This window comes from Hyla sarda, chromosome 9 (assembly GCF_029499605.1).
Source record: "Hyla sarda isolate aHylSar1 chromosome 9, aHylSar1.hap1, whole genome shotgun sequence".
Lineage (NCBI taxonomy): Eukaryota > Metazoa > Chordata > Amphibia > Anura > Hylidae > Hyla > Hyla sarda.
Genome location: NC_079197.1, coordinates 66,286,305 through 66,313,732, shown reverse-complemented (window position 1 = coordinate 66,313,732; position 27,428 = coordinate 66,286,305). Strand labels below are relative to the sequence as shown.

Genomic DNA, 27,428 nt, shown 5'->3' with positions numbered 1-27,428 from the left:
CATCCAATGCACGCAGCCGTTTTTTAACATCTAGAAATGAGGCACGCTTTTTTTGCACCTCCGCTGAGAAGTCAGGAAAAAATGAGATGACACAACCATCCACAGTGATAGGTTGCCTTTCCCTGGCAAGTCTCAAAATAATGTCACGGTCTCTATAATGCAGCAGCTTCACCAGCATAGACCTAGGCGGACCTCCCGGCGGGAAGGGTCTAGTAGGGACTCGGTGGGCACGTTCCACTGCAAATAGTGGGGTCAAACCATCTGCCCCAAAAACTTCCTTTAGCCAAGATTCCACATATTCAGTAGGAGAACGGCCCTCACATTTTTCAGGAAGTCCCACAATTCTCACGTTGTTTCTGCGCAGCCTATTCTCCAAGTCATCTGCTTTAGCTTTTAGAAATGTAATGTCCTGATCATGTCTAGTGGAGTCTCGCACTAAGGGGACCACCGCATCCTCCACATCACTTACACGGCCCTCCACTGCAGAAGTGCGATCCGCCACCTTCTGCAAATCATGACGAATGAGTGAAATATCCGATTGTACCGTTCCAACATGTGTAGTTAACTGGAGCAGGGTTAAATTGCACCTTTGAATCTCAGCCAGGACAACAGCCAGAGTAGGTTCAGATGGAGGAGCAGGCGAAGCGGCAGCCGCCGCAACTGTCAGGGCAGGGGGAGTCCTGGGCAAGGACACCCGCGAGGCCGGCCCAGAGTTTTGTGAAAGAGCATCATAGTCCTCCAGGTGATCCGAGGGGGTCCCCATCACTTCCAATGGGGAGTGGAGAACCTCTCCGATCAGGAGAATCAGGAGAAGGAGGCTGCTTTATTCCTTTGGCCGACAGACACATTGGGTTTCTGCTGAGAAGGGCCAGGCCCATCTTTAGATTTACTTTTCCATTTATTAGTAGCCATGACTTCCAGTAGACAGGGAGCCCAACAGAATATGGTGAATATAAGAGAGTATGCAGCCAGACAGTCCCACAGAATAACTAGCAGGGTATGAAGTCAAATATGCTCAGTCCATATAGCCAGGTATGAGGTTAATAGCAGGCACACAGCAGATGTAAAAGGATTCACACAGGAGGTCCCACAGTAGTGAGCAGCAGAGGGTTAATGTTCCCCAGCCTCAGTACAGGCAGGACTCCAGCAAGTTAGGGTAGATTCAAAGCCAGGGGCCCCAGGAACAGGCAATAATATGACCCCTGCCCAGTCAGAGGACCCCACAGATCTCCCCAGGCACCTCTCATTCCCCGGCAGTCTCTTCAGCAGCCAGGACCACCCACAGCCAGGCACTCCACGTGGGGACAGCACATTACAGTTCTGAGGCAGCCTCCTTCACCCCCCTATCGCAGCTCACTCTCACCCCCACTCCACGGAGATCCGTCAGCTCCCTCATGCACCGGTGTTCGGGCAGGATCGTATCCCAGGCGTCCCGCGCCGTGCCGACTGCTCAACACCCCACAGAGAGGCGGAACACAGGCTCCGTGCGCTCAAGATGGCGGGCGCACACTACAGGCCACAGCAGATATGACCTCCCGCGTCACACTGCTGCGACACGGGCGGGCGGCGTATTCCTCACCACCAGCGGCGTCCCTCATGCAGGGACCCGGTCACCCAGCAGTGTCCTCCAGCAGCAGACCTCCGGCAGCGACCACAGATCTCTTCTCCCGTTCAGCAGCAGCCAGGTAAGCCCGCGGCTTTGCGGCCTACTCCCCGCAGGATTCACTGTCCCCTCTAACTGCAGAGAGGGGGGGAAATAATGCTCCCGTTAGGTGTCCCAGGTGCAGGGGGGTGCAAGAGAGGGGTCAGAGCCCTTATGTCAGCAGGATGGCCGAGAAATAGAAGGATAATAATCCAGGATGGCAGGAGCTCCCTCAAGGCACGTCCGCTCAGGCAGCCATGCAGACCACGCCCCCAGTGATTCCTTACTTGGACGACCTCCTGATCAAGGCTACAACCAGAGCCCAGAATCTGGAAAGTCTCACCCTTCAGGTCTTGCCTCGTTTTGGCTGGAGGGTTAATCAGGACAAGTCCAACCTCTCTCCCACCCAATCCCTGGAATTTTTGGGCCTCCAGTTCAACACGACGTCTGCCCAGATTTGGCTCCCGCCGGAAAAACGGTTGACTCTCTTGTCGGGGGTTTGCACACTTAGGGACCCCACCCCCGGTTTCCATTCGCTTTTGCATGGAAGTCCTGTGTCGGATGTTGGCGGCCATGGTGGCCGTTCCTTTCGCTCCATTTCATTTCCCACCCCTTCAACTGGCGAGTCTATCCCGGGGGGACAGGTCTCCTTTGTCTCTCGATCGCAGGATTGTCCTTCCTCTGATGTCTCGCCGGTCCCTTCTGTGATGGCTTTGCTTCCCCCTACTACTTCAGGGGCGCTCCTTCCTGCCCCTCCACTGGCAGTTCATTACGACGGATGCAAGCCTTTCGGGTTTGGGTGGTGTTTTCCCGGACCAGATGGTCCAGGGCCTTTGGTCCCCCCAAGAAGCCCTTCTCCCGATAAACATATTGGAGCTGAGGGCAATCTATCTCTGCCTGTTACATTGGGGGAGATCCTTCTTCAGGGCCGCCATGTTCGTGTCCAGTCGGACAACTCCACTGCTGTGGCGTACATCAATCGCCAGGTGGCACTCACAGCTCTTTGGCGATGGCCGAAGTATCCAAAATTCTCCTCTGGGCGGAAATCAGAGTTCCAGCCATCTCGGCGATTTTCATCCCGGGAGTAAAAAACTGGGAAGCAGACTTTCTCAGCCGGTCTTCAGCCGACCCTGGCGAGTGGTCCCTTCATCCGGAGGTATTTGCGGAGATCTGCAACCTCTGGGGCACTCCAGACGTGGACCTCTTTGCGCCCCGCCAGAACCAGAAGGCTCTGGCCGTGGATGCTCTGGTTATACTTTGGTCGGGCATCACCCTACCTTATCTGTTTCCTCCTCTTCCCCCTCCTTCCCAGGGTCCTTAGGAAGCTCAAAGCAGAGGGCGTTCCCGCCATTCTCATGGTTCCAGACTGGCCTCGGAGGGCGTGGTACGCCGACGTTATCCGACTTCTGGACAACGTACCGCTGCGCCTCCCGCTTTGTCCAGACCTTCTCTCTCAGGGTCCCCCTGTTCCACCCCAATTTACAGTCTCTGCATTTGACGGCGTGGCAGTTGAGACCGCGGTTCTAATTACCCGAGGTTTCTCAACCCAGGTGATTCTCACCATGCTCAGGGTGCGCAACCGTACCTGGCAGTCTTATTTTCGTTGGTTTTAATCTCAGTCTTTTTCTCCAGTTGTGTTCTCCCCCCCCCCCCCCCCCTCAACTACTTTCCTTTTTGCTGTCGGGGCTGGAGAAACGATTGACTCTCAGCTCCCTGAAGGGTCAGGTTTCGGCTCTTTTCATTATCTTCCAGCACGCACTGGTGTCTGATTCTCATGTTGGGACTTTCTTTCAGGGAGGGGGCCACGAGACTCCTTACAGGTCCCCTACACCTCCTTGGGATCTGAACTTGATCCTGGGTGCCCTGTAGGGCGCTCCCTTTGAACCCCTCAGGGAGGTTTCCCTTTGTCTCCTTTCCTGGAAGGGGGCGTTCCTTATTGCAATTACCTCTATCAGACGTGTTTCAGAGCTGGCGGCTCTGTCTCGCCGCTCTCCCTTCCTGATCATCCACCAGGACAAGGTTGTTTTTCGTCCGGTGACCTAAGGTAGTTTCTGCCTTCCACCTCAATGAGGACATCGTCCTCCCGTCCTTTTGCCCCGCTCCATCTAATCCCAAGGAGTGTTTGCTCCATAAACTGGTTGTGGTGCGGGCTGTGCGAACCTACCTCTCTGTCACTTCTTCCTTTCGTCGATGTGACAACTTTTTTGTTATTACGAATGGTCGCCGTAAAGGACAACCTGCTTGAAAGGACACCATTTCGCGGTGGATCAGGTCTGCCATATCGGAAGCTTACCGTTGTAAAGGGAGGACCCCTCCCTTCAGGGTTTCAGCTCATTCCACGCATTCTGTCTGAGCTTTCTGGGCTCTCCGTAACAGGGCTTCAGCCTCACAAGTCTGTAAGCCGGCTACCTGATCGTCCTTGCACACCTCTACAAAATTCTACCAGGTTCATACCTTTGCATCCACTGATGCTAGTCTGGGCCGTAAGGTGTTGCAGGCAGCGGTGGTCCAGCCTACCCCCTGATTGTTTTTCTGTGCCCACCCTAGGGACGGCTTTGGTACATCCCAAGGTCTGTGTCCCCCAATGGAGCCGATAGAGAAAAGGAGATTTTTTTTTTGTTCTTACCGTAAAATCCTTTTCTCTGAGGATACATTGGGGGACACAGCTCCCACCCTTTCTTGGTGTTCCTGGTTTGGTTACCTGTCCGAGGGTGTGTTCAGTTAATTTTTGTTCTGTGGTTACCTCGGACTGTACTTGGTTTTTCTGCTCTCCGGTCCTCTCCTACTGCTCTGGGACTGAACTGATTGGCTCAGGCTCTGTGGGCGGGTGTGCCCTGCTGGGAGGGGACAACTTTTTTGTTGCCATAGTGTCAAGTCTCCTAGCAAAAACAGCATATACCCACGGTCTCTGTCCCCCAATGGATCCACCGAGAAAAGGATTTATGGCAAGAACAAAAAAATCTCCCTTTTTTCAACTAAACGGTTAACTTAATTTCATCTTCTGATACTCTCATTTTCCCCTTTTATTTTTCTACTCTATCCTTTTTAACTCTTGTGTTATCCATCTGTTCATTTATTCTCACAAAAATAGAAGCCACTTTTACAAAGTTAAACAAATTTACCAATCTTTATTAGACTGCATGTTAAAAAATAATCCATAAAAGCACATAAAGTGAATAGGTGAACAGATTACACAAACTGAGGAGCAAAGTAGTATGTCCCAGAGCAGTAGGAGAGGAGAGGAGCAGAGTATATCCCAGAATTATCTAAAAAAGAAACATTACATGTCCCAAAATAATGGAATCACTAACAATGGTCCATAGTATAAGCCCCCCTATCATTGAGTATGTATAACAGGAGATAAACTCTGAGGTGAATAAACAGATGGAGGCAACAATGGAGCAAATAATAGGCACAAAAACAATAGCTTAAGTGGGAGAGACTGATAATGATTAACACAGTAAATAGTAGAAAATAATCCAGTCATGCAGCCTATTGGGGGACATCTCCCCTACCTGAACGCGTTTTGCTTGTCGCTTCGTCTGGGGGGCGTCTCACACGGGAGGAACTCGGTATAAATAACTACAGCCGACCAATAGGGAACGCCGTGCTAGATTGATAAGAGTACGCGCCTGTTGGCATTGCTGAGATGATCATTATGCGCGCTTGCAATTGCAGGACTATCGCCTGAGGTTCCGTGTACGCCTGCGCCAGGAAGATGGGCGCCGGTGATCGCCACGGCGCTTCTGTGACGTACATGTCGTTATGTGATCTCGTCACATTACATGATGCACGAGATCGCCGCTTCCTCTTGCGCTATGTTCGCGCTGACTGGAAGCAGTGTGTAGGGGCCGGCGTGAGGCCGCGGCGACTCAATTGATTAAAGTCATGTGATGTACTGATGTCGCGCATCCTAGCAACAGTTGCTGTGCACATGTTAAGTATATACAACTAGTAAGACAGCAAGTACAAGACAATAAGACATAAATAGAAATAAAGGGAGACACCAGAGTGAACAAGGGTGATGAAACACGTGAATGTGACAAAACTTACTCACCACCAATGTGTCAGTGCCAATGAGACCTCTGTGAAAGCATGAAAAGGAAAATAGTGACATGGGAAACAAAATATAAAACATGCCCAGAGTAAATAGAATAAAAAGAAGGGGATTAAATGAAACAAATAGTGTTGAATTTATGTCAGTGCTAAGATCTGTGTTTGTAATAAACACCAAAGTAATGTGTGTATATAATGTGTGCTAATGTAGTGCCTGATATCAATATAAAAGTTCTATGTATGTAGGGATGCAAAAAGCTGCATAAAGAACTACTAGTATAAAAAAAGTGCTACAGGGGTATGTGTTATGATGATATATGAAAAAATATGTAAAAAAGATTTATGTATAATAGTACTATAGTGGGGAGAAAAAAAAATAGAAATGCGTACTTAAGTATGCCAATTAGAGACGAGCGAACTTACAGTAAATTCGATTCATCGCAAACTTCTCTGCTCGGCAATTGATGACTTTTCCTGCATAAATTAGTTCAGCTTTCAGGTGCTCCCGTGGGCTGGAAAAGGTGGATACAGTCCTAGGAGACTCTTTCCTAGGACTGTATCCACCTTTTCCAGCCCACCGGAAAGCTGAACTAATTTATCCAGGAAAAGTCAGCAACCGCCGAGCCAAGAAGTTCGTGACCAATCAAATTTACTGTAAGTTTGCTCATCTCTAATGCCAATAATTGATATAGTGAGTAGGTGCAATACATACCATGGATCGTATGTATTTGTGCCATACCAAATGAAGAGTGCATAAGATGGAAGCAGAATATTAAACCTTTTTGCTAAATTATTTACAGCGTGATAAAGTGAAAATTGTGTGCTAAAAATGGGTTTGCTGTAAACAATTTATAGGTAAAGTGCCTTAATGTAGACCCAATATAGCATAAAGGGGTCAATACTAACAAAGTGCATATGGGATAAGTCATTAATAAACATGACACAAGTATTTGCAAGAAGTAGTACAGATAATTATTAAAAAAAAAAGGGGGGCCCCATTAAAAATTGAACAATTACACTCAGGAAGATATCCATCAAAAAGGTGCATGACTAGAACTGAACTCACAGTGAAACTAAGTACATGAAAAATATTCAAGCAATGAACGAGATTTTCAGCTCACCCTCAGTGGCCCCAGGGCACACTGACTGTCCAAGGCAGCACCACTTCAATAGGAGCAAGAAATGGAATGTCCAGCACAGATAATCGTGCAAAGATGAAATTCTTTATTGATAAAAAAAAAACATAATGGGGATGAAGGTAACGTGTTTCAGGTGCGTTAGCACCCTTAGTCATACATGAATAAAACCACAAATGACTATTTTTATTGGGGTATGACGTGACTCTCACAGGTGGGCGGCAGGTGAAATTAGTCACATAGCTGTCATCCTGGAGTCCGTATTTTAACCCTTTACAATCAATGTGAATATACACAATTTAAAATACAAGAGTAGATATAAGACAAAAAATACAATATGATGCTTATACATTGTACAGGGAATGTATAAATTATATAAGTAGAAGAACATATTAAATTCACCAAAAAATAAGCAACATAATTGCGAAAAAACTGCACATGTCACAGTAGGTCAATCTAAATACATGCCTAAGCAATATAAATGAATTAAGTGCTGGATGAAAATACACTAAGAAAAAAGGTTAAAAAGGGAGCAAAAAAATTTTTAAATAAAATATATATATAATATAGTATGATGCTTAGTGTTTGGATTGTGGAAATAAATAAACCACAAAACAAACAATAGAAAAACCACCTACATATGAGTCCCACATATAAATGTGCATATAGAATGAAATATGTATGGAACAATTCGCATAGTAATAAGTAAATATAAAGCGGTTCACACAATATTAAATAAGCAAATACACATATAAAAATCTACCTTTTTATCAAAATGTGAGTCTCATAGGGGGTAAAGGGGAGTAGCCAAAAACAAGTGGATAACAAACTAATAATGTAAATAACATCTTGCCATTTATTTAAACCCTGAGGTGTTCTGGTTCCAAGTTTTATAATCCAGAACACCTCTCGGTTAAATAACTTTTGTTTGTGGTTGCCACCACGTTTTGGCAGAAAAACCTTTTCAAATGCAGACAAACTGATAGAAGAAAAATTTCCACCATTATGTTGGGCACAATGTAGGGATGCTGCAGATACATTCCTAGAATTAAAGTGAGGGATGTCAGATAGATGCTTTCTAATGCGTGTTTTAAGACTGTTGGTAGTGCATCCCACATACTGCAATTTACACGTCGCACACGACAGGAGATAAACCACATATTTAATATTGCAATTGATATATTGTTTAATGCTATAAGTGGCTCCTGTCGTGTACGAAGTGATCACAGATGTGGGAGACAAAATGCTGCAGCAAATTTGAGAATATTGAGCACTATACTGCATGGAGAAAACTACTGCATTGGGGGTAACTTTGTCATTATATTTAGAATGTTTAAACCTAAGTAGGTCTTCTCTACTCTTAGAGCAATTCTTTTGGCGCAGTCTAATGACCACTGGGGGTACCCTCTATGATGTAAACGTCGAGATAGTGTTTCCATTTCAGTAGAAAAATCTTGGATACTAGTACAATTCCGTCTGGTTCGAATGGCTTCTCCTATTGGGAGATTGTTGATAACATGTGGGGTGTGACAAGAACGCGCATGTTAGGTTGAATTCACTGCGGTATCTTTGCGGTAAGTAGTAGAAAATATTTTATTAAATTCTATGTTACCCCTCAAAGTTAAATCAAGAAAGGACACGTTTTGAAAAAAAATGATTGACTGTAAATTGTAGATTACATGTGTTTGAGTTGTGTTTGAATACTTCAAATAAGTCAATATCATTTGTGTCTCCACTCCACATAAATATCAGATCGTCAATGTATCTGCCATACCAATGTATTTTAGACTTAAAAACATTAGCTGACGAAAAAAGAAACACATTTTCCCAATAGGACATATAGATATTTGCTATGGAAGGGGAGAAACGCGCACCCATAGATGCCCCTGTGGTCTGCAGGAAGAACTGATCATCAAACAAAAAAAATAGTGAGTAAATAATCCAAAACCATGATCATATATTCCTGCAGACCAGCGGGGTATTGGGAATACACAGAAAGAAACCATGTCAATGCTGTTTTTGCATGGCTATGAGGAATGACAGAATAAAGTGAAGTAACATCTGCAGTAATCCATGAAAACTCATCAGACCACTTTAAATTCTCCACTGCTGATAAAAGATGTTTTGTATCCTGTATAAAACAGAGTATTATGGGAATAAGGGGCTGGAGAAGGTTATCCAACCAGGCGGATAGATTCTCATTTAGAGAACCTATCCCGGCAACTATGGGTCTAACAGGTGGGGAAAACAATTTTTATTTTACATTATTAGTTTGTTATCCACTTGTTTTTGGCTACTCCCCTTTACCCCTATCAGTCTCACATTTTGATAAAAAGGTAGATTTTATGTGTGTATTTGCTTATTTAATATTATGTGAACTGCTTTATATTTACCGTATTTATCGGCGTATAACACGCACTTTTTAGGCTAAAATTTTTAGCCTAAAGTCTGTGTGCGTGTTATACGCCGATACACCCCCAGGAAAGGCAGGGGGAGAGAGGCCGTCGCTGCCCACCTTCTCTCCCCCTGCCTTTCCTGGGGTCTAGAGCCCTGCTGTCGGCCCTTTTCACCCCCTGGTTAACGGCGCCGCTGCCTGTTCTGTCCCCCTGACTATCGGTGCCGGCGCCGATAGCCAGGGAGAGAGAAGCGGCGCCGACAGCCAGGGGGAGAGAAGGGGCAGCGGCACCCATTGCCGGCGCCGCTGCCCCGTTGCCTCCCCCCATCCCCGGTGGCATAATTACCTGAGTCGGGTCCGTGCTGCTCCAGGCCTCCGTCGTGCGTCCCCGGCGTCATTGCTATGCGCTGAACGGCGCGGCGCATGACGTCAGAGCGCCGCGCCGTGCATAGCAACGACGCTGGGGACGCACAACGGAGGCCTGGAGCAGCGCGGACCCGACTCAGGTAATTATGCCACCGGGGATGGGGGGAGGCAACGGGGCAGCAGCGCTGGCAATGGGTGCCGCTGCCCCTTCTCTCCCCCTGGCTGTCGGCGCCGCTTCTCTCCCCCTGGCTATCGGCGCTGGCACCGATAGTCAGGGGGACAGAACGGGCAGCGGCGCCGATAACCAGGGGGTGAAAAGGGCCGACAGCAGCGCTCTAGACCCCAGGAAAGGCAGGGGGAGAGAAGCGGGCAGCGACGGCCTCTCTCCCCCTGCCTTTCCTGGGGGTATATCGGGGTATACACGCGCACACACGCACCCTAATTTTATCATGGATATTTGGGTAAAAAACTTTTTTTACCCAAATATCCTTGGTAAAATGAGGGTGCGTGTTATAGGCCGGTGCGTGGTATACCCCGATAAATACGGTACTTATTACTTTGCGAATTGTTCCATACATATTTCAATCTATATGCACATTTATATGTGGGACTCGTATGTAGGTGGTTTTTCTTTTTGTTTGTTTTGTGGTTTATTTATTTCCACAATCCAAACACTAAGCATCATACATATACACTTAATTCATTTATATTGCTTTGGCATGTATTTAGATTGACCTACTGTGACACGTACGTTTTTTTCGCAATTATGTTGCTTATTTTATTTTTTGGTGAATTTAATATGTTATTCTACTTATATAATTTATGCATTCCCCGTACAATGTATAAGCATCATATTGCATTTCTTGTCTTATATCTTCTCTTGTATTTTAAATTGTGTATATTCGCATTTATTGTAAAGGGTTAAAATACGGACTCCGGGAGGACGGCTATGTGACTAATTTCACCTGCCGCCCACCTGTGAGAGTCACGTCGTGCCCCTATAAAAATACAGACATTTGTGATTTTATTCATGTACGACTAAGGGTGCTAACGCACCTGAAACGCGTTACCTTCACCCCTGTTATGGCTTTTTATCAGTAAAGAATTTCATCTTTGCACGATTATCTGTGCTGAACATTCCATTCCTTGCACCTACATGAAAAATATGTAACACAGGTATTCCGGAAATCATGCTTTAGAGTCTGAGAAAATAGAAAGAAAAGACAAAAAAAAGCACAGTTAAAAAATATAAAAAATGAATAAAAACAAGAACAAAAAATCCCCTAAAATACTGGAGGTAGAGAGGCACTAGACCAAGTATTAGACCAACACAAAATCTGAAAACTATAAGAATGGTGCAAAGCTGACATAACCATTAAGGCCTTTAGGATGTAGAGTTTTTAGGCGGTGAATCCACCTAATTTCAAGTTGGGCTAATCTAATTTTCAAATCTCCTCCCCTGGTTCCAACAAACACTATCAATGCCCCTTACCATGATTTTTCCATCTTTCCTTGGCTTCTTTATGCACATTAATACAAATTTTTACCTGGGGTGCCCAAACTTTTGATCCCCACTGTACATACTGGAGATGATAACCAATAATACCTGTCAGGTGGGTTGCTTGTTTGGCTCCACACATGGCACCGGAACACGCCATGTCCGGCTTGTTTTTTCGCCATTCAGTATGTGCGGGCACTTCCGCCAGACGTGGCGTGTCCCCGTGCCACCCAGTATATATAGAGACCAGGGGCATTATGGCACTACACCCCTGAGGAAGTCACCTGTGAGTGACGGAACGCGTGGGATTCCTGCTTCCCGCCCTGCATTACCTCCATATTGCCGCTGCTCCTCTATTTGTGGTTTGCCATGATTTGTCATCTTTTCATATATTTCTTGTGCACATTGGATATCCTATATACTTGAATATTTATATATTACATGCATGTGCACTTTGGTTTAGCTGCCTTGTGTTATTGAATATTATATATTTTTGCAGGACCGGATTGGGGTTAGGGGGTTCATGGCCCCTACCCATGTTGTGCTATGCTCACTTCTGAGTTGGTTTTAAGTGTCCTTGTGTTTCTCTATGATTAATTTGTTTATATGTGTATTTGTAATAGAGATGAGTTGCAGATATTTCTCTGGATTGGGTGTGCACGTATTATGGCTTTTTCTTTTTCTATTTTGTAATATTGTACTTTCTTGTTGATAGTAGCACCCCAGCTCTTATCTTATTTTACTGGTGAGCCCCCCCCCTCCCACGGCTTTTTTTTCACATCTGTGTATTAATCTCACCTGGGATGACTTCCAGACTCCTTGAGTTCAATTCTAAGATCAGTTGAATAAATGCTGTAGAGCTCTTATGACAGATGTCTTCCCATTGTTGCGCAAACACTGTATCATCCAAACCGTAAGATGGGAAAGTTTGTATCCTCAAGCCACGAGCGAAAAGACCTTTGGCCTTATTCTGCTCCAGTGAGTTCCACCAAATTTTCGTTTTTCGATGCAATAAATTTCTAATAGAGGTTTTCAGATTCCGTTTGGTCTCTTGGTCTGAACGAACAGTATGTGACACTGATGCACCAAATAAATTCTCCAGCTGAGACTGCCAGGTGATTTCCCGTGCCGTAAAATCCATCATGAAATGGAGAAATATACAAGAAACAATTATTACCAAAAATAAGGGGCACTAATTAAAGCAACACAGGCCGCTTACCAATACTTTCACAAAAATAGAGGCCACGTTACATAGTTACATAGTTAGTATGGTTGAAAAAAGACATACGTCCATCAAGTCCAACCAGGGAGTTGAAGTGAAGGGTGTAAGGGGATAAGGGAAAGGGATGTAGTTTTATAACTCTGCATAAGCATTAATGTTATTTTGTTCCAGGAATGTATCTAACCCTGTTTTAAAGCTGTTAATTGTTCCTGCTGTGACCAGTTCCTGAGGTAGACCGTTCCATAAATTCACAGTCCTCACGGTAAAGAAGGCGTGTCGCCCCTTTAGACTACACCTTTTCTTCTCCAGACGGAGGGAGTGCCCCCTCGTCCTTTGTGGGGGTTTAACCTGGAACAGTTTTTCTCCATATTTTTTGTATGGGCCATTTATATACTTATATACGTTTATCATATCCCCCCTTAAACGTCTCTTCTCAAGACTAAACAATTGTAACTCCTTTAATCGCTCCTCATAGCTAAGATGTTCCATGCCCCATATTAGTTTAGTCGCGCGTCTCTGCACGTTTATGAAGTTAAACGAATTTATCAATCTTTATTAAACAGCATGTTAAAAAACAATACATAAAAGCACATAAAGTGGATAGGTGAACAGATTACACAAACTGAGGAGCAAAGTAGCAAAGTAGTACATTACATGTCCCAAAATAATAGAATCACTAATAGTGCTCCATAGTATAAGCCCCCTATCATTGAGTATGTATAAGAGGAGATAAACTCCAAGGTGAATAAACAGATGGAGGCAACAATGGAGCAAATAGGCACAAAAACAAAAGCTTAAGAGGGAGAGACTGATAATGATAAACACAGTAAATAGTAGAAAATAACCCAGTCTTGCACCCTATTGGGGGACATCTCACCTATCCCGAACGCTTTTTCGCTTGTCACTTCGTCATTTCTACAAATTTTTTTGTGATATCCCCACCTCCTACAGTAATTCTAGCAGATATCTCTACAAGATAGAACCTGAGGACTGAATCCTTTATTTCTTTCACAGTCTCCAATAGAAATATAGCAGGTCACAGCACTTCTCTATTCATATTACTCAGACACTTATTATTATCATATTATCATATTACATAGAGCCATTCAGCAGCTAATATTCCAGTGTGCAACAATGTCATAGCTCCCCCCGGTATATAGTGCTGCTATGTAATGTAACTAGTGTAACTACAAACTGCATCAGAAGAAATGAAAGTACTGAGCACTGGTCGGTATGTCTTGAAATAGGAACCTCTTTATTATTTTCAATGGATACAACATGTGCTGGGGAGCTGACTGCCTGGAACGACTTCAGGCATCTGACTGTATGACGCGTTTGCTCTTCCTCAGGGCCTGAGGAAGCGCAAATGCTTGATATTTATTTTAGATAACATATGAAGCACTTAAGGTATTTCATGCCTATCAGTTAACATTGGTTTATTCTGTTGTTTTAGTCTAATTTGTCGAGCTGCACACTCCCTGTACTTAAGGCGATGTAAAGGGTTAATAGCCGGCTGCATGTCACGCCCCCTCCGTTCAGGTCTATGGAAAGGGGCATGACTGCTGTGGACTCTCCAGTGATCACTTATCCCCTTGGATAGGGGATAAGTTTCTGTACATGATATATTTCCTTTAAGCCAACTTACAGTAAATGCAGCCAAACCTGAGCCAGTCAACTCGACTGTTGTTGATTGCTTTAGTTTGCAAGAATTAGTTTTGCACTGGTTGTCTGGAACAGTCCAGTATATGGCAATCTTAGGCTGCCTATCAAATAGGACTGTATCCATCTTTTCCAGGCACTGGGACACTTTGAAATTGTCACTAAATAATGCAGACGAAAGCAATCAATGGATGAGCTGTGCGGTTCAGCCAAATTTACTATATTTTCACTCAACTTTATTGAGGAATATCCTCTGACATGCAAAAAAAAAAAAAAAAGTGATCATTGCAGATTCTGGTTTCACATATGGTTGAAAGTGTGTCATTTCACATATGGTTGAAAGTGTGTCATTCAAATATAAAGTTTTTTTTTTACACACACCTATTTATTTATTTTTTTTCCCTTCTCTTAACAGTGAAGGCATACAGAGTTCGAAGTCTACTTGAACTGCAGAGCAGGAAGGTATGAAATACAACACTCTTCAATACACCTCCTGAATCATATGCATATGTGTTTAAACAATAGTCATAGCACTATGGTTGGTAACCGCACAGAGCCATCTGTTAAACTACAAGTCTGCACCAGTAAATTACTGAATGAAGCTGCTTATTTTAAAAATGTTAACCTTGAGACCAGTGGTGACTTGGTGACTTATTGGGGGTCATTTAATAAGGTGATCCTGATACATATTTTTTTTAGTTTTGCATTTGAGTGCCAGAATTGGAGAGCAAAAAATCTAATTAAACCCGACCAACTCTGTTTTACTCAGAAAGCCCAAAAAATGGACATAGTCTCCAGGGAAAAGGGGTGTGCCCTGAAAAAGGCTTTGCCCCCAACAGTTTAGAAAAAGCCCAACAAATTTACTAATGTTTCTACATAAAATGTGGTAGATTTCAGCTCTGGAAAACCTGATAGCTCAGTGCATTTGTTTAAAGAAGGTAAAAAAAGGGGAAAAAGTTAAAACGTAAGTAAAAGTGTTGGATTGCATAGTTAGTACGGTCGAAAAAAGACATATGTCCATCAAGTTCAACCAGGGAATTGAAGGGTCTGGGTGTGGCGCGATATTGGGGAAGGGATGGGATTTTATATTTCTTAATAAGCATTAATGTTATTTTGTTCCAGGAATATATCTAACCCTGTTTTAAAGCTGTTAATTTTTCCTGCTGTGACCAGTTCCTGAGGTAGACTGTTCCATAAGTTCACAGTCCTCATGTTAAAGAAGGCGTGTCGCCCCTTGAGACTAAACTTTTTCTTCTCCAGACGGAGGGAGTGCCCCCTCGTCCTTTGGGGGGGTTTAACCTGGAACAGTTTTTCTCCATATTTTTTGTATGGGCGTTAATCTACTTATATACGTTTATCATATCCCCCCTTAAACGTCTCTTCTCAAGACTAAACAATTGTAACTCCTTTAATCGCTCCTCATAGCTAAGATGTTCCATGCCCCATATTAGTAAATGCTGTGGAAAAATACCTGTTGGTAATGAAACCCACGCAGAAAACTACACGCCACTCTTAGTAAATCAGGGCCATTGTGTTTTGTACACACTCTAAAAAGCACATCGCTGTTTAACACTTAGACATATTTCAACATAAAAGTATAGTACTTTTTCAGGTTTTAAATTTGCTGCACATTTTTTTTCTTTTTTAGGGACTGCAACCACACATCCTTGGCCTTCTATCCATATATAAAATATTTTGTCCAGAGTTGGTTTCCCTTACTTTACCCAGCAGAATAAAGGCAAGTTATCATAAAAACGAAGCACTGTTAATATTGTTACATTTTTTTATTTTTTGAGATATACAGTTTATTCAATATAAGTATATTCTATTACAAAACCATATACTGATATTAGCTAAAACTACTGTCAGGTGAAGTGAATAATGCTGATTATATGGCTACAATGACACCTGACAAGACGTGGGATATATTATGCAGCAAATTAACTGATTGTTATGGGCAATTGGTCCACTTTTCTTCTACACGTGTTTTTATAAATTTCCTTTTGTCCTTTATTGTCCATTTTTTTTATGTAGTATGGTGGCTAAACACTATATATAAAATATTTATTGAGATGTCCTTGATCTATGGTCCTGTTCGTCTGTTATCTTCCTCATACGGACAACAAGCTTGGGTGCATGGCAGGAGCATGCTGATGTCACAGCTGCCACATCCCCAAGCCTGCTTGCAGGGGGACCCAGCAGTGGACCCAGCAGCTTTGATGTCTGCGTGCACCTAGCCTGCCGCCAGAATAAGGAAGATAACAAACAAACATGACCACGGATCCTGGAGTAGGTAAGCACTAACAGGTTAGTGCGGGTGACACTGATGACAGATTCCCTTTTTAAGTGAACATTTTATTTTTGATGTTGGAAAAAGCTAATAACTGGTTGTGCCACCCTCACTGGACACTGTTCAGACCTGTGCAGTGTCAGGTGCTTCAATACACTTCTGTGATCATCATGCGGCAAGTGTATAAACTATGAGGGTTACACCCATTGAACAGGTCAATAGAATGTTACGGGTTGGTGATTGGAGGAGAAAACTTATCACGGGAACCCTTTTGAATAGTTAAGCTAGATCCCCGCATAACGAAGGTAATGAATGAACATTTGGATAGTATGCTTTATTAATATGGTATTTTCTTTAACTTTACACATTATCTTGTATCTGTAACTAGCTGAGAACCTGGCGCTGCCCGGTTTTTCCTACCTTATCCTTGTAGGGGAGGAAGCTTTTTGTCCTCATATCCTGTCCTCAGGTGGGGCTTAGTTGTGGTAAAGATATTGTAAGTTGAAAATAAAAGGGGTGTGACTTAAAAGGTGGACGTATGTTTGTGAGATGGAACATGGCATGCAGGGAGCGTGTGGCTTACCAGCCGGATTGACTCCTTCACCAGGAGAAGCAGAGCGGAGCTTGTGGAGTAAGGCACCAGAAGTCCTTTATACTTGCATGGGACTTGAAACAAAAACCCCATCCTTCACATATGGGGCAGGTTAGGGGTTGATTTAACTATTATATATTTTTTTTTGACATATAAGTAACATGTGACCGAGTATTATCAAAATATCTCCAGCTGTTTGGAAGTTATTTCCCATAGACTTGCATGGGACTTTAAATAAAAACCCTGCCTCTCACAAATGGGGGTGGGTAAGGGTTAAATGACCTATCCTATGTTTATTGTTGACACAAGTTACATGTGTGCCAAGTTTCATGTTAATATCTTTAGCGGTTTGGAAGTGATGCAGGAACACACACACATACAAACACACACGTTGAGTTTTATATACATAGATTTTCCTGTTTTGAGCTCGTTTTCAAGTACATATGTTTTTTGTGTTAAGTAACATAGCTATTTGTCCAGCTGGATGAAAGTAACAGGTGGGGTGAGACAAGTTTCTGGTGATTTGTCTACTTAGTAATACTTTGCGCTATTTTTTCAGAAATCTTTTCTAGTAATGTAGACCTTGATAAAGTCATAGGTAGACTACATAAACACTGACAAATCTCCCATGCATTTAGAAAAGAAAAATCCTTTATCTTTAATAATAAAGTTGTGATGTTTTAACCTCTTCAGGACATAGGGCGTATGGATACGCCCTGCATCCCGAGTCCTTAAGGACCGAGGGCGTATCCATACGCCCGTGGGAATTCCGGCCCCCACCGCTAGCCGGTTGGGGACCGAAGCCGGATGCCTGCTGAAATCGTTCAGCAGGCATCCCGGCATATCGCCCAGGGGGGTCATTATGTCCCCCCATGTCGGCGATCGCCGCAGATCGCTGGACAATTCAGTCCAGCGATCTGCGGCGATTCCGGGTCAATCGGGTCTCCAGTGACCCGGTGACCCGGAATTACTGGCTGTTCGGGGCCGTCTCTGACGGCCCCGAACAGCCAGAGCCTGCAGGGGTGAGGTGGCACTGGTGCCACCTCACGATCGCCCTGATTCGTCGGCCGGATTACCGGCCGACCAATCAGGGCGCCTGCTGCGGGTGTCACTCCCGCACCCGCTCCGCCCCTCTTCTGGAGGACGTGAGCGGGTGTGGGACGTGCACCCCGGGTGCTGGGGACCCCGATCCCCAGCGTTAATGTTGGGATGGGGGCCCCAGGAGCAGCGGCGGCGGCGGAGACGACGAGGATCGTTGGAGGTGAGTGACAGCCTCCTGCTGTTGCTTAGCAACAGCTCCCAGCATGCAAAAAGGGCATGCTGGGAGCTGTAGTTATTCAACAGCAGGAGGCAGACCACCACAACTCCCAGCATTCCCTTATGGGCATGCTGGGACTTATGGTTTTGCAACAGCTGGAGGCACATTCTTTCTATGGAAAAGTGTACCTTCAGCTGTTGTATAACTACAACTCCCAGCTTGCACAAACAGCTAAAGTGCATGCTGGGAGTTGTAGTGGTGCATCTGCTGGTTGCATAACTACAACTCCCAGCATGCCTGTTGGCTGTCGGTGACTGCTGAGAGTTGTAGTTTTGCAACAGCTGAAGGCACAATGGTTGTGAAACTCAGAGTTTTTTTTTACCTAACTCAGTGTTTCACGACCGGAGTGCCTCCAGCTGTTGCAAACTACAACTCTCAGCAGTCACCGTACACCATGCACCGTACATGCTGGGAGTTGTAGTTTTGCAACAGCTGGAGGCACACTGGTTGTGAAACACTGAGTTAGGTCACAAACCCCCCCAGGGTACACTCACATGGGCGGAGGATTACAGTAAGTATCTGGCTGCAAGTTTGAGCTGCCGCAAACTTTCTGCTGCAGCTCAAATTGCCAGCGAGAAACTACTGTGAACCCCCGTCCGTGTGACTGTACCCTAAAAACACTACACTACACTAACACAAAAAATAAAATAAAAGTAAAAAAACACTAAAAAACACTACGTATACACATACCCCTACGCAGCCCCCCTCCCCTTCCCAATAAAAATGAAAAACGTCTGGTACGCCACTGTTTCCAGAACGGAGCCTCCAGCTGTTGCAAAACAACTCCCAGTATTGTCGGACAGCCGTTGACTGTCCAGGCATGCTGGGAGTTTTGCAACAGCTGGAGGCACCCTGTTTGGGAATCACTGGCGTAGAATACCCCTATGTCCACCCCTATGCAAACCCTAATTTAGGCCTCAAATGCGCATGGCGCTCTCACTTTGGAGCCCTGTCGTATTTCAAGGCAACAGTTTAGGGCCACATATGGGGTATCGCCGTACTCGGGAGAAATTGTGTTACAAATTTTGGGGGGTATTTTCTGCTTTTACCCTTTTTAAAAATGTAAAATTTTTGGGAAAACAAGCATTTTAGGTAAAAAAAAAAAATTTTTTTTTTTACATATGCAAAAGTCGTGAAACACCTGTGGGGTGTAAAGGTTCACTTAACCCCTTGTTACGTTCCCCGAGGGGTCTAGTTTCCAAAATGGTATGCCATGTGGTTTTTTTTTGCTGTCCTGGCACCATAGGGGCTTCCTAAATGCGGCATGCCCCCAGAGAAAAATTTGCGTTCAAAAAGCCAAATGTGACTCCTTCTCTTCCGAGACCTGTAGTGCGCCAGCAGAGCACTTTTCACCCCCATATGGGGTGTTTTCTGAATCGGGAGAAATTGGGCTTCAAATTTTTAGGGGTATTTTCTGCTATTACCCTTTTTAAAAATAAAAAATTTTTGGGAAAACAAGCATTTTAGGTAAAACATTTTTTTTTTTTTACATTTGCAAAAGTCGTGAAACACCTGTGGGGTATTAAGGCTCACTTTATCCCATGTTACATTCCCCGAGGGGTCTAGTTTCCAAAATGGTATGCCATGTGTTTTTTTTTTTGCTGTTCTGGCACCATAAGGGCTTCCTAAAGGTAACATGCCCCCCAAAAACCATTTCAGAAAAACGTACTCTCCAAAATCCCCTTGTCGCTCCTTCCCTTCTGAGCCCTCTACTGCGCCCGCCGAACACTTTACATAGACATATGAGGTATGTCCTTACTCGAGAGAAATTGGGCTACAAATACAAGTAAAAATGTTGTCCTTTTACCCCTTGTAAAAATTCAAAAATTGGGTCTGCAAGAACATGAGTGTAAAAAATGAAGATTGTGAATTTTCTCCTTCACTTTGCTTCTATTCCTGTGAAACACCTAAAGGGTTAAAACGCTGACTGAATGTCATTTTGAATACTTTTGGGGGTGTAGTTTTTATAATGGGGTCATTTATGCGGTATTTCTAATATGAAGACCCTTCAAATCCACTTCAAACCTGAACTGGTCCCTGAAAAATACTGAGTTTGAAAATTTTGTGAAAAATCGGAAAATTGCTGCTGACCGTTGAAGCCCTCTGGTGTCTTCCAAAAGTAAAAACACGTCAATTTTATGATGCAAACATAAAGTAGACATATTGTATATGTGAACCCAAAAAAAAATGTATTCGTAATATCCATTTTCCTTACAAGCAGAGAGCTTCAAAGTTAGAAAAATGCAAAATTTTCAAATTTTTCATCAAATTTACGGATTTTTCACCAAGAAATGATGCAAGTATCGACAAAAATTTACCACTATGTTAAAGTAGAATATGTCACGAAAAAACAGTCTCGGAATCAGAATGATAACTAAAAGCATTCCAGAGTTATTAATGTTTAAAGTGACAGTGGTCAGATGTGCAAAAAACGCTCCGGTCCTTAAGGCCAAAATGGGCTCCGTCCTGAAGGGGTTAAAAGCTAATTATGACAATAGTTCTGGAAATTTTTTCGTTCTTCTGGAGTGCTTCTACTGCCATTAAAAATATAAAAAAATATTTTTATTTGTGGATAATTGCTTTATAACACTGTATTCTCATCTGTTCCGGAATTTCTTTGGATCACTGCATGTCTTCTTGCTGTTTTAAGACCGTTTAGCCTACTTCACTTACTTAGGCTGGGTTCACACTATGTTTTCTCCCATACGGGAGCGCATACGGCAGGGGGGAGCGAAAACCTCGCGCTCCCGTATGCCTTCGTATGAGCTCCCGTGTGTCATTCATTTCAATGAGCCGGCCGGAGTGAAACGTTCGGTCCGGTCGGCTCATTTTTGCGCCTTATGCGCTTTTACGACCGGACCTCAAACCGTGGTTGACCACAGTTTTAGGTCCGGTTGTAAAAGCGCATACGGCGCAAAAATGAGCCGACCGGACCGAACGTTTCACTCCGGCCGGCTCATTGAAATGAATTACATACGGGAGCGCGAGGTTTTAGCTCCCCCCTGCCGTATGCGCTCCCGTATGGGAGAAAACGTAGTGTGAACCCAGCCTTAGACAGCTTCTTTTTAAATGGGCACTGTCAGATACAAACATTTTTGATGTGTTGTAAAGCATGCAAAACCTATTTGCAATTGCTTTCATCAGAAAATTTTCGGTATTTCATACTAAAAAAGCCAGTCAAATAACCAGCCTGCTTGGACACATACTAGTCCTGCTGTGTCCATGTGTCATGGACACACTTCCTTGATTGACAGCTGTGAGCGCAGGGCTCACAGCTGGAGGAAAAATCCCACGGTCAGCTTGTGTCCCGCTACTGTCAGTGAGGACAAGCTGGGAGTTGTAGTTTTGCTAATGCTAGGGGAGATGTGAGCAGACAGCATATTGAGGGAGGGGGCGGACACCTGCACAGTGAGGCCACGCCCCCTCCCTTTAGAGCAATTCAGACTAGTGAGCTAAATTAAAAGTGTAATAAAAAAATAAAGGTGCTAGACACATAAAAATAGATGTACATGGTCAGGCTAATCCTATTTGTGTCTAGCACCTTTATTTTTTTATTACACTTTTAATTTAGCTCACTAGTCTGAATTCCTAATGGTCAGGATTAGGTGCTGAGTGATATATTTAAAATTGTGTTTTTTTTTGTTGGATTTGACGGGTATGCTTTAAGCCATTGGTAATCAGACCTGAGTGCACCTAGTGAATTGTACTCAGCTTTCCAAATAATCCAACCACAATCGATTTATAATAATTTTTCTACTGTTGTATAGCAAGCTTGCACCTTGGCTAACACCTGTATGGAGCCAGGTTGCCATGATGTCTCTATAACCCCTTGTTCGGGGGCACCAACTGTGAGTGTCAAGACATTTTTTTTTTTTCCTACATGGCTGGATCGCTTAAAGTGGTATTTTTTTGTCTTCAAGAAATCAAAACAGTTTGGCTCAAAAATCTAAACTGCCCAGTAAAAAGCCAATAGTTTGTGGCACAAAATAATCCACACAGTCTAAAAGATATTAAAGAAATAAGTCCCACAGTTAAAGGAGATCTGTATTTTCTGTTTTTATAATCCCCTGTGCCCGGGCTGCAAAATAACAAAACAAACTTAAACTCACCGTCCGACGTTCCCCGTTATCAGTGTCTTGGCCCTCCGGTTCTGGTCTTCTTCCTGGGAACGGTGACTCATACTGAATTCAGCGTATCGCCGGCCACAGCGATGTCCTGCATTGGCCTGTGATAGGCGGAGCGCACTATGGAAGTTTATAAAATAGGTTCCTCTGAATGAAGGCGCCGGTCCCCAAGTATTGTTAAGAAATTTTTATTGGCAAGGTGTTTCGATCCCGGACTGGGATCTTCGTCAGGCATACAGTTAGTGCGAGCAAACTTACATTTATAGGACAAAAAATGACCACTTCCGGATTACCTGGAAAGTGGCCGTGTGCAAAAAAAATGCTTATTGTGCATAAAATATACAATTAAAAATGCAATAGAAATATGATAGATAACCAGGCACGGTAAAGACAAATAAAAAACTTCATTTAATGTAAAATTACCGTATAATTCATTCATTTGTTTCGGCACAAAGATAAAAATGGTGATGTCAGTACCAGAAAACCACCAGTAGATGGCAGTGTTGTATAGCAAAGAGTGTTGTATAGTGGAGGGTATTCACGTAAGAACTGGTAACTAGTGAATGGCCCGTGTAGAAGACATGTGCAGAAGGGAATATTTCAAAACGGGATCATCGGATGAAGATCGAGGATGCTTACATACACACTCCAAGAGACCTTCTGTGTGGTAAGAATAAATAAAAGAAACCGCTGTTGGTGAAAAGAATATAGTATGTAACCTGAACGAGTATCGAAATGGTGATACAGGATAAAAGACAATTCTGCAGAGGGACAATAATGGATGATGTGTATAATTAGATAAATGAATAGTAAAATGTAAATGTAGTAATTAGGAAACAGCAAACTATGGACATAGGGAGTTACTTAGAAGAATACGCTAATAGGAAATGGTGTAATATGAATGTAATAATGGGGTAACGGTGGAATATGAAACTAGAGGATTACTTCAGACAGTTCATTAAGCACATCCGGAACCAGGGTTCCCATTCGGTAGATCCAATACACTTCTTTTCCTTTGAGCTGTTCAAACCTATTTGAATGGTCTTGTGGGATTATTTCTAAAGGTGTAATTTTAATAGGGTGTTCGATACTGGGATGGAATTAGGCACAATGTCTATAAACTCCATGTAATTGGAATTTATTGCGAATATTGTAGCAATGTTAATTTTAGTCTACTGTGTAAAGGCTGTATTTAGTTCTGGGTGGTATGACCAAAAAAGCATATCACAGTATTTTTGGAAGTTATGGCGGTTCCACAGTATTTAATGGTATACACCCCCCCCCCCCCCCTTCTGCGCTTTAAATAATGAGATGCCGGCCTGCGCTTTAAATTAATGAGATGGTGCCGCTGCACTTTATGTATCTTATTAGTGGACTACCACTTTAAGTACGTAGCACAGTTTCCCCCCACATTAGGTTGGCAGTATAGATCCTCCCACATTAGGTGCAGTTTAAGTCCCCCACATTAGGGTTGGCAGTACAGTTCCTCCACATTAGGTGCAGTACAATTCCCCCACATTAGGGTTGGCAGTGCAGTTCCCCCACATTAGGTGCAGTACAATTCCCCCACATTAGGTGCAGTACAATTCCCCCACATTAGGTGCAGTACAATTCCCCCACATTAGGTGCAGTACAATTCCCCCACATTAGGTGCAGTACAATTCCCCCACATTAGGTGCAGTACAATTCCCCCACATTAGGTGCAGTACAATTCCCCCACATTAGGTGCAGTACAATTCCCCCACATTAGGTGCAGTACAATTCCCCCACATTTGGTGCAGTACACTTCCCCCACATTTGGTGCAGTACACTTCCCCCACATTAGGTGCAGTATAATGTTCCCCCCACATTAGGTGCAGTATAATGTTCCCCCCACGTTAGGTGCAGTATAATGTTCCCCCCACGTTAGGTGCAGTATAATGTTCCCCCCACATTAGGTGCAGTATAATGTTCCCCCCACATTAGGTGCAGTATAATGTTCCCCCCACATTAGGTGCAGTATAATGTTCCCCCCACATTAGGTGCAGTATAATGTTCCCCCCACATTAGGTGCAGTATAATGTTCCCCCCACATTAGGTGCAGTATAATGTTCCCCCCACATTAGGTGCAGTATAATGTTCCCCCCACATTAGGTGCAGTATAATGTCCCCCCACATTAGGTGCAGTATAATGTCCCCCCACATTGGGTGCAGTATAATGTTCCCCCACATTGGGTGCAGTATAATGTTCCCCCACATTGGGTGCAGTATAGATCCCCCACATTGGGTGCAGTATAGCTCCCCCACCTTAGGTGCAGTATAGCTCCCCCACCTTAGGTGCAGTATAGCTCCCCCACCTTAGGTGCAGTATAGCTCCCCCACCTTAGGTGCAGTATAGCTCCCCCACCTTAGGTTCAGTATAGTTCCCCCACCTTAGGTGCAGTATAGTTCCCCCACCTTAGGTGCAGTATAGTTCCCCCACATTAGGTGCAGTATAGCTCCCCCACATTAGGTGCAGTATAGCTCCCCCACATTAGGTGCAGTATAGCTCCCCCACATTAGGTGCAGTATAGCTCCCCCACATTAGGTGCAGTATAGCTCCCCCACATTAGGTGCAGTATAATGTTCCCCCACATTAGGTGCAGTGTAATGTTCCCCCACATTAGGTGCAGTGTAATGTTCCCCCACATTAGGTGCAGTGTAATGTTCCCCCACAGACATACAGCCTCCAGGCATATAGTGTATGGCTGGAGGCTGTAGGCCTGTGTTCTGCCCCACTTCAGTGCTCCGACCACCGCTTCTCCGGTCCGGATATATCAGTAAGTCCCGGGACCGAAGGAGCGGTAGTCGGAGCACCGAAGCGGACGTGCCGCTGGTAACACTTACCTAGCTGGCCAGCGCACGTCCTCATCGCTGCCCCGCTCCTCCGCGCTCCATTGCTATGGGCGCACGCACGGCGTCAGTGATGTCCCTGCGTGCGCCACCTTCCCCGCGGACCCTGCGTTTTTAAAGTAATCGCGGGGTCTCCGAGAGCGCATCCCTGTGTCCTGAAAACATCTTTCGGGACACAGGGATGTCCCAGGAAGTGGAGGGTCGGATAAATGTCCTCGGCGGGCCTCATGTGGCCCGCGGGCCGTAGTTTGAGGACCCCTGCTTTAAATGGTTAGTTGCCGGCCGCTGCGCTTAAAATAGTTTGTTGCCGTCCGCTGCGCTTTAAATGGTTAGTTGCCGGCCACTGCGCTTTAAATGGTTAGTTGCTGGCCGCTGCGCTTTCAATGAATGAGATGGCGGTGTGAGGTTGTAAAATTCCACCTCACACTGGCCGCGCTGCTGGAAACGATTAAGTTGCGAGCCGGAAGCTGTCACCTCCACCTGCAAGCGCTAAAAGCCAGGCTTTTAGCACTTGCAGGGGGAGGTGACAGCTTGCTTCGGCTCGTATCTCATTCATTTAAAGTGCAGGCAGCCGGCAACTTAACCACTTACAGCGCAGCGGCCCACATTTTATTAATTTAAAGCGCCAATGGCTCACAGGAGGACTGGGAGAACATATGATTATTTCCACGATGTGGGGGCAGCCGCTGTGGCTTATAATTCATTCATTTGAGGGGGGGAAGGGGTACGACTGGTATTGCGGTATAGGAAAAATTCATATCGTGCTGGAAAAACATACCGGTATTCGGTATGAACCGGTATACCGCCCAGCTTTAGCTGTATTGTTCTTCCCACATATTGTAGGGAGAAAATGCATTGAAATACGTACCGTATTTTTCGTCCTATAGGACGCACCGGCGTATAAGACGCACCCAATTTTTACGGGCAAAATCTAAAAAAATAAAGATTTTGACCCCAATACTTGTCTTCAACCTGCGGACCTCCAGATGTTGAAAAACTACAACTCCCAAGGTGGTAATACTCACATGTCCCTGCCGCTCCGGACCCGCCACCGCTGCCCTGGATGTCGCTCCATCGCTGTCGCCGTGTCCCCGTCGCTCCGGAACGTCTCTGCTGCCGGCCGGGTATCCTCGCTCTCCGTCGCCACCATCATGTCGTTACGCACGCCGACGCACGTACGCGACGACGTGATGACGAGGAAGGAGAACGCCGGCCATACAGGGGATCCCTGAACGGAGAAGACACCGAGGAGGCAGGTAAGGTACCCCCCAGTGTCCTGTAAGCACTAACCCGGCTATTCAGTCGGGCTGTTCGGGACCGCCGCGGTGAAATCGCGGCGGTCCCGAACAGCCCGACTGAACAGCCGGGTTAGTGTCACTTTCCCTTCAGACGCGGCGGTCAGCTTTGATCGCCGCGTCTGAAGGGTTAATACAGGGCATCACCGCGATCGGTGATGTCCTGTATTAGCCTCGAGTCCCGGCCGTTGATGGCTGCAGGGACCGCCGCGATAGGGGTGTATTCGCCGTATAAGACGCACCGACTTTTTCCCCCCAGTTTTGGGGAAGAAAAAGTGCGTCTTATACGGCGAAAAATACGGTATATTACATACACAGACTGGCAGGTTAATCAGGTTTTTATTTTGAAAGTTTACCCTGTTTTTTTTTTTTTTTTTTAAAGTGATACTTGTCTGGCCATGTGGAATTTTGTTGCAGCACCTACAATTTTTGGCACTTGTAACTCCCTGGTTTGGTTTAAGAATCTTCTTTCTTGGTGTTTTGATAATGATGTTGGCACAATTGGCTCGGGGCTAGGAGGCTTTTCAGGTTAGGAGTAGTGCTGGGCGGTATGAGCAAAAATGCATATCACGGTATTTATGACGGTTCCGTGGTATGTAAGATAACAATAGAGAAGAAAGGGAAACACTGAATATGCATCAGCACACCAACACATAAATGTTAAATAAGAATGCAAATTTTATTAAATATACACCAAGTATATAACTATACAAAAATGAGGGAAGGAAGAAAAAGAGACTAAAACCATTTAAAATAATGGGCTAGAAATGTAAGCCCAAGCACTCACCAAGGGAGGGGCCATGAACCCCCTCTCCTAGAAACAGTCACCCGTCTTATGATATTAAATAATACGTCACACCATACACATAAAGCTGTTATACATCATAAATATATAGGCTATGCAGCAACATATCCATGTATTCAACATTGAACAATAATGCAGAACACTGACATAACCTGTAAT

At 44.5% G+C, this 27,428-nt stretch overlaps 1 protein-coding gene across 4 annotated transcripts in view; it reads left to right on the top strand.

Moving 5' to 3' along the window:
* The window catches only part of CENPI (centromere protein I), a 466,748-nt gene that overhangs the window by 73,169 nt on the left and 366,151 nt on the right, over positions 1-27,428 (top strand). For all 4 annotated transcript variants that reach the window (XM_056540598.1, XM_056540599.1, XM_056540596.1 and 1 more), the window contains 2 exons: positions 14,390-14,436; positions 15,623-15,712. In XM_056540598.1, the coding sequence (XP_056396573.1) occupies positions 14,390-14,436; positions 15,623-15,712 (137 nt within the window). The remainder of the gene's footprint in view (positions 1-14,389; positions 14,437-15,622; positions 15,713-27,428) is intronic.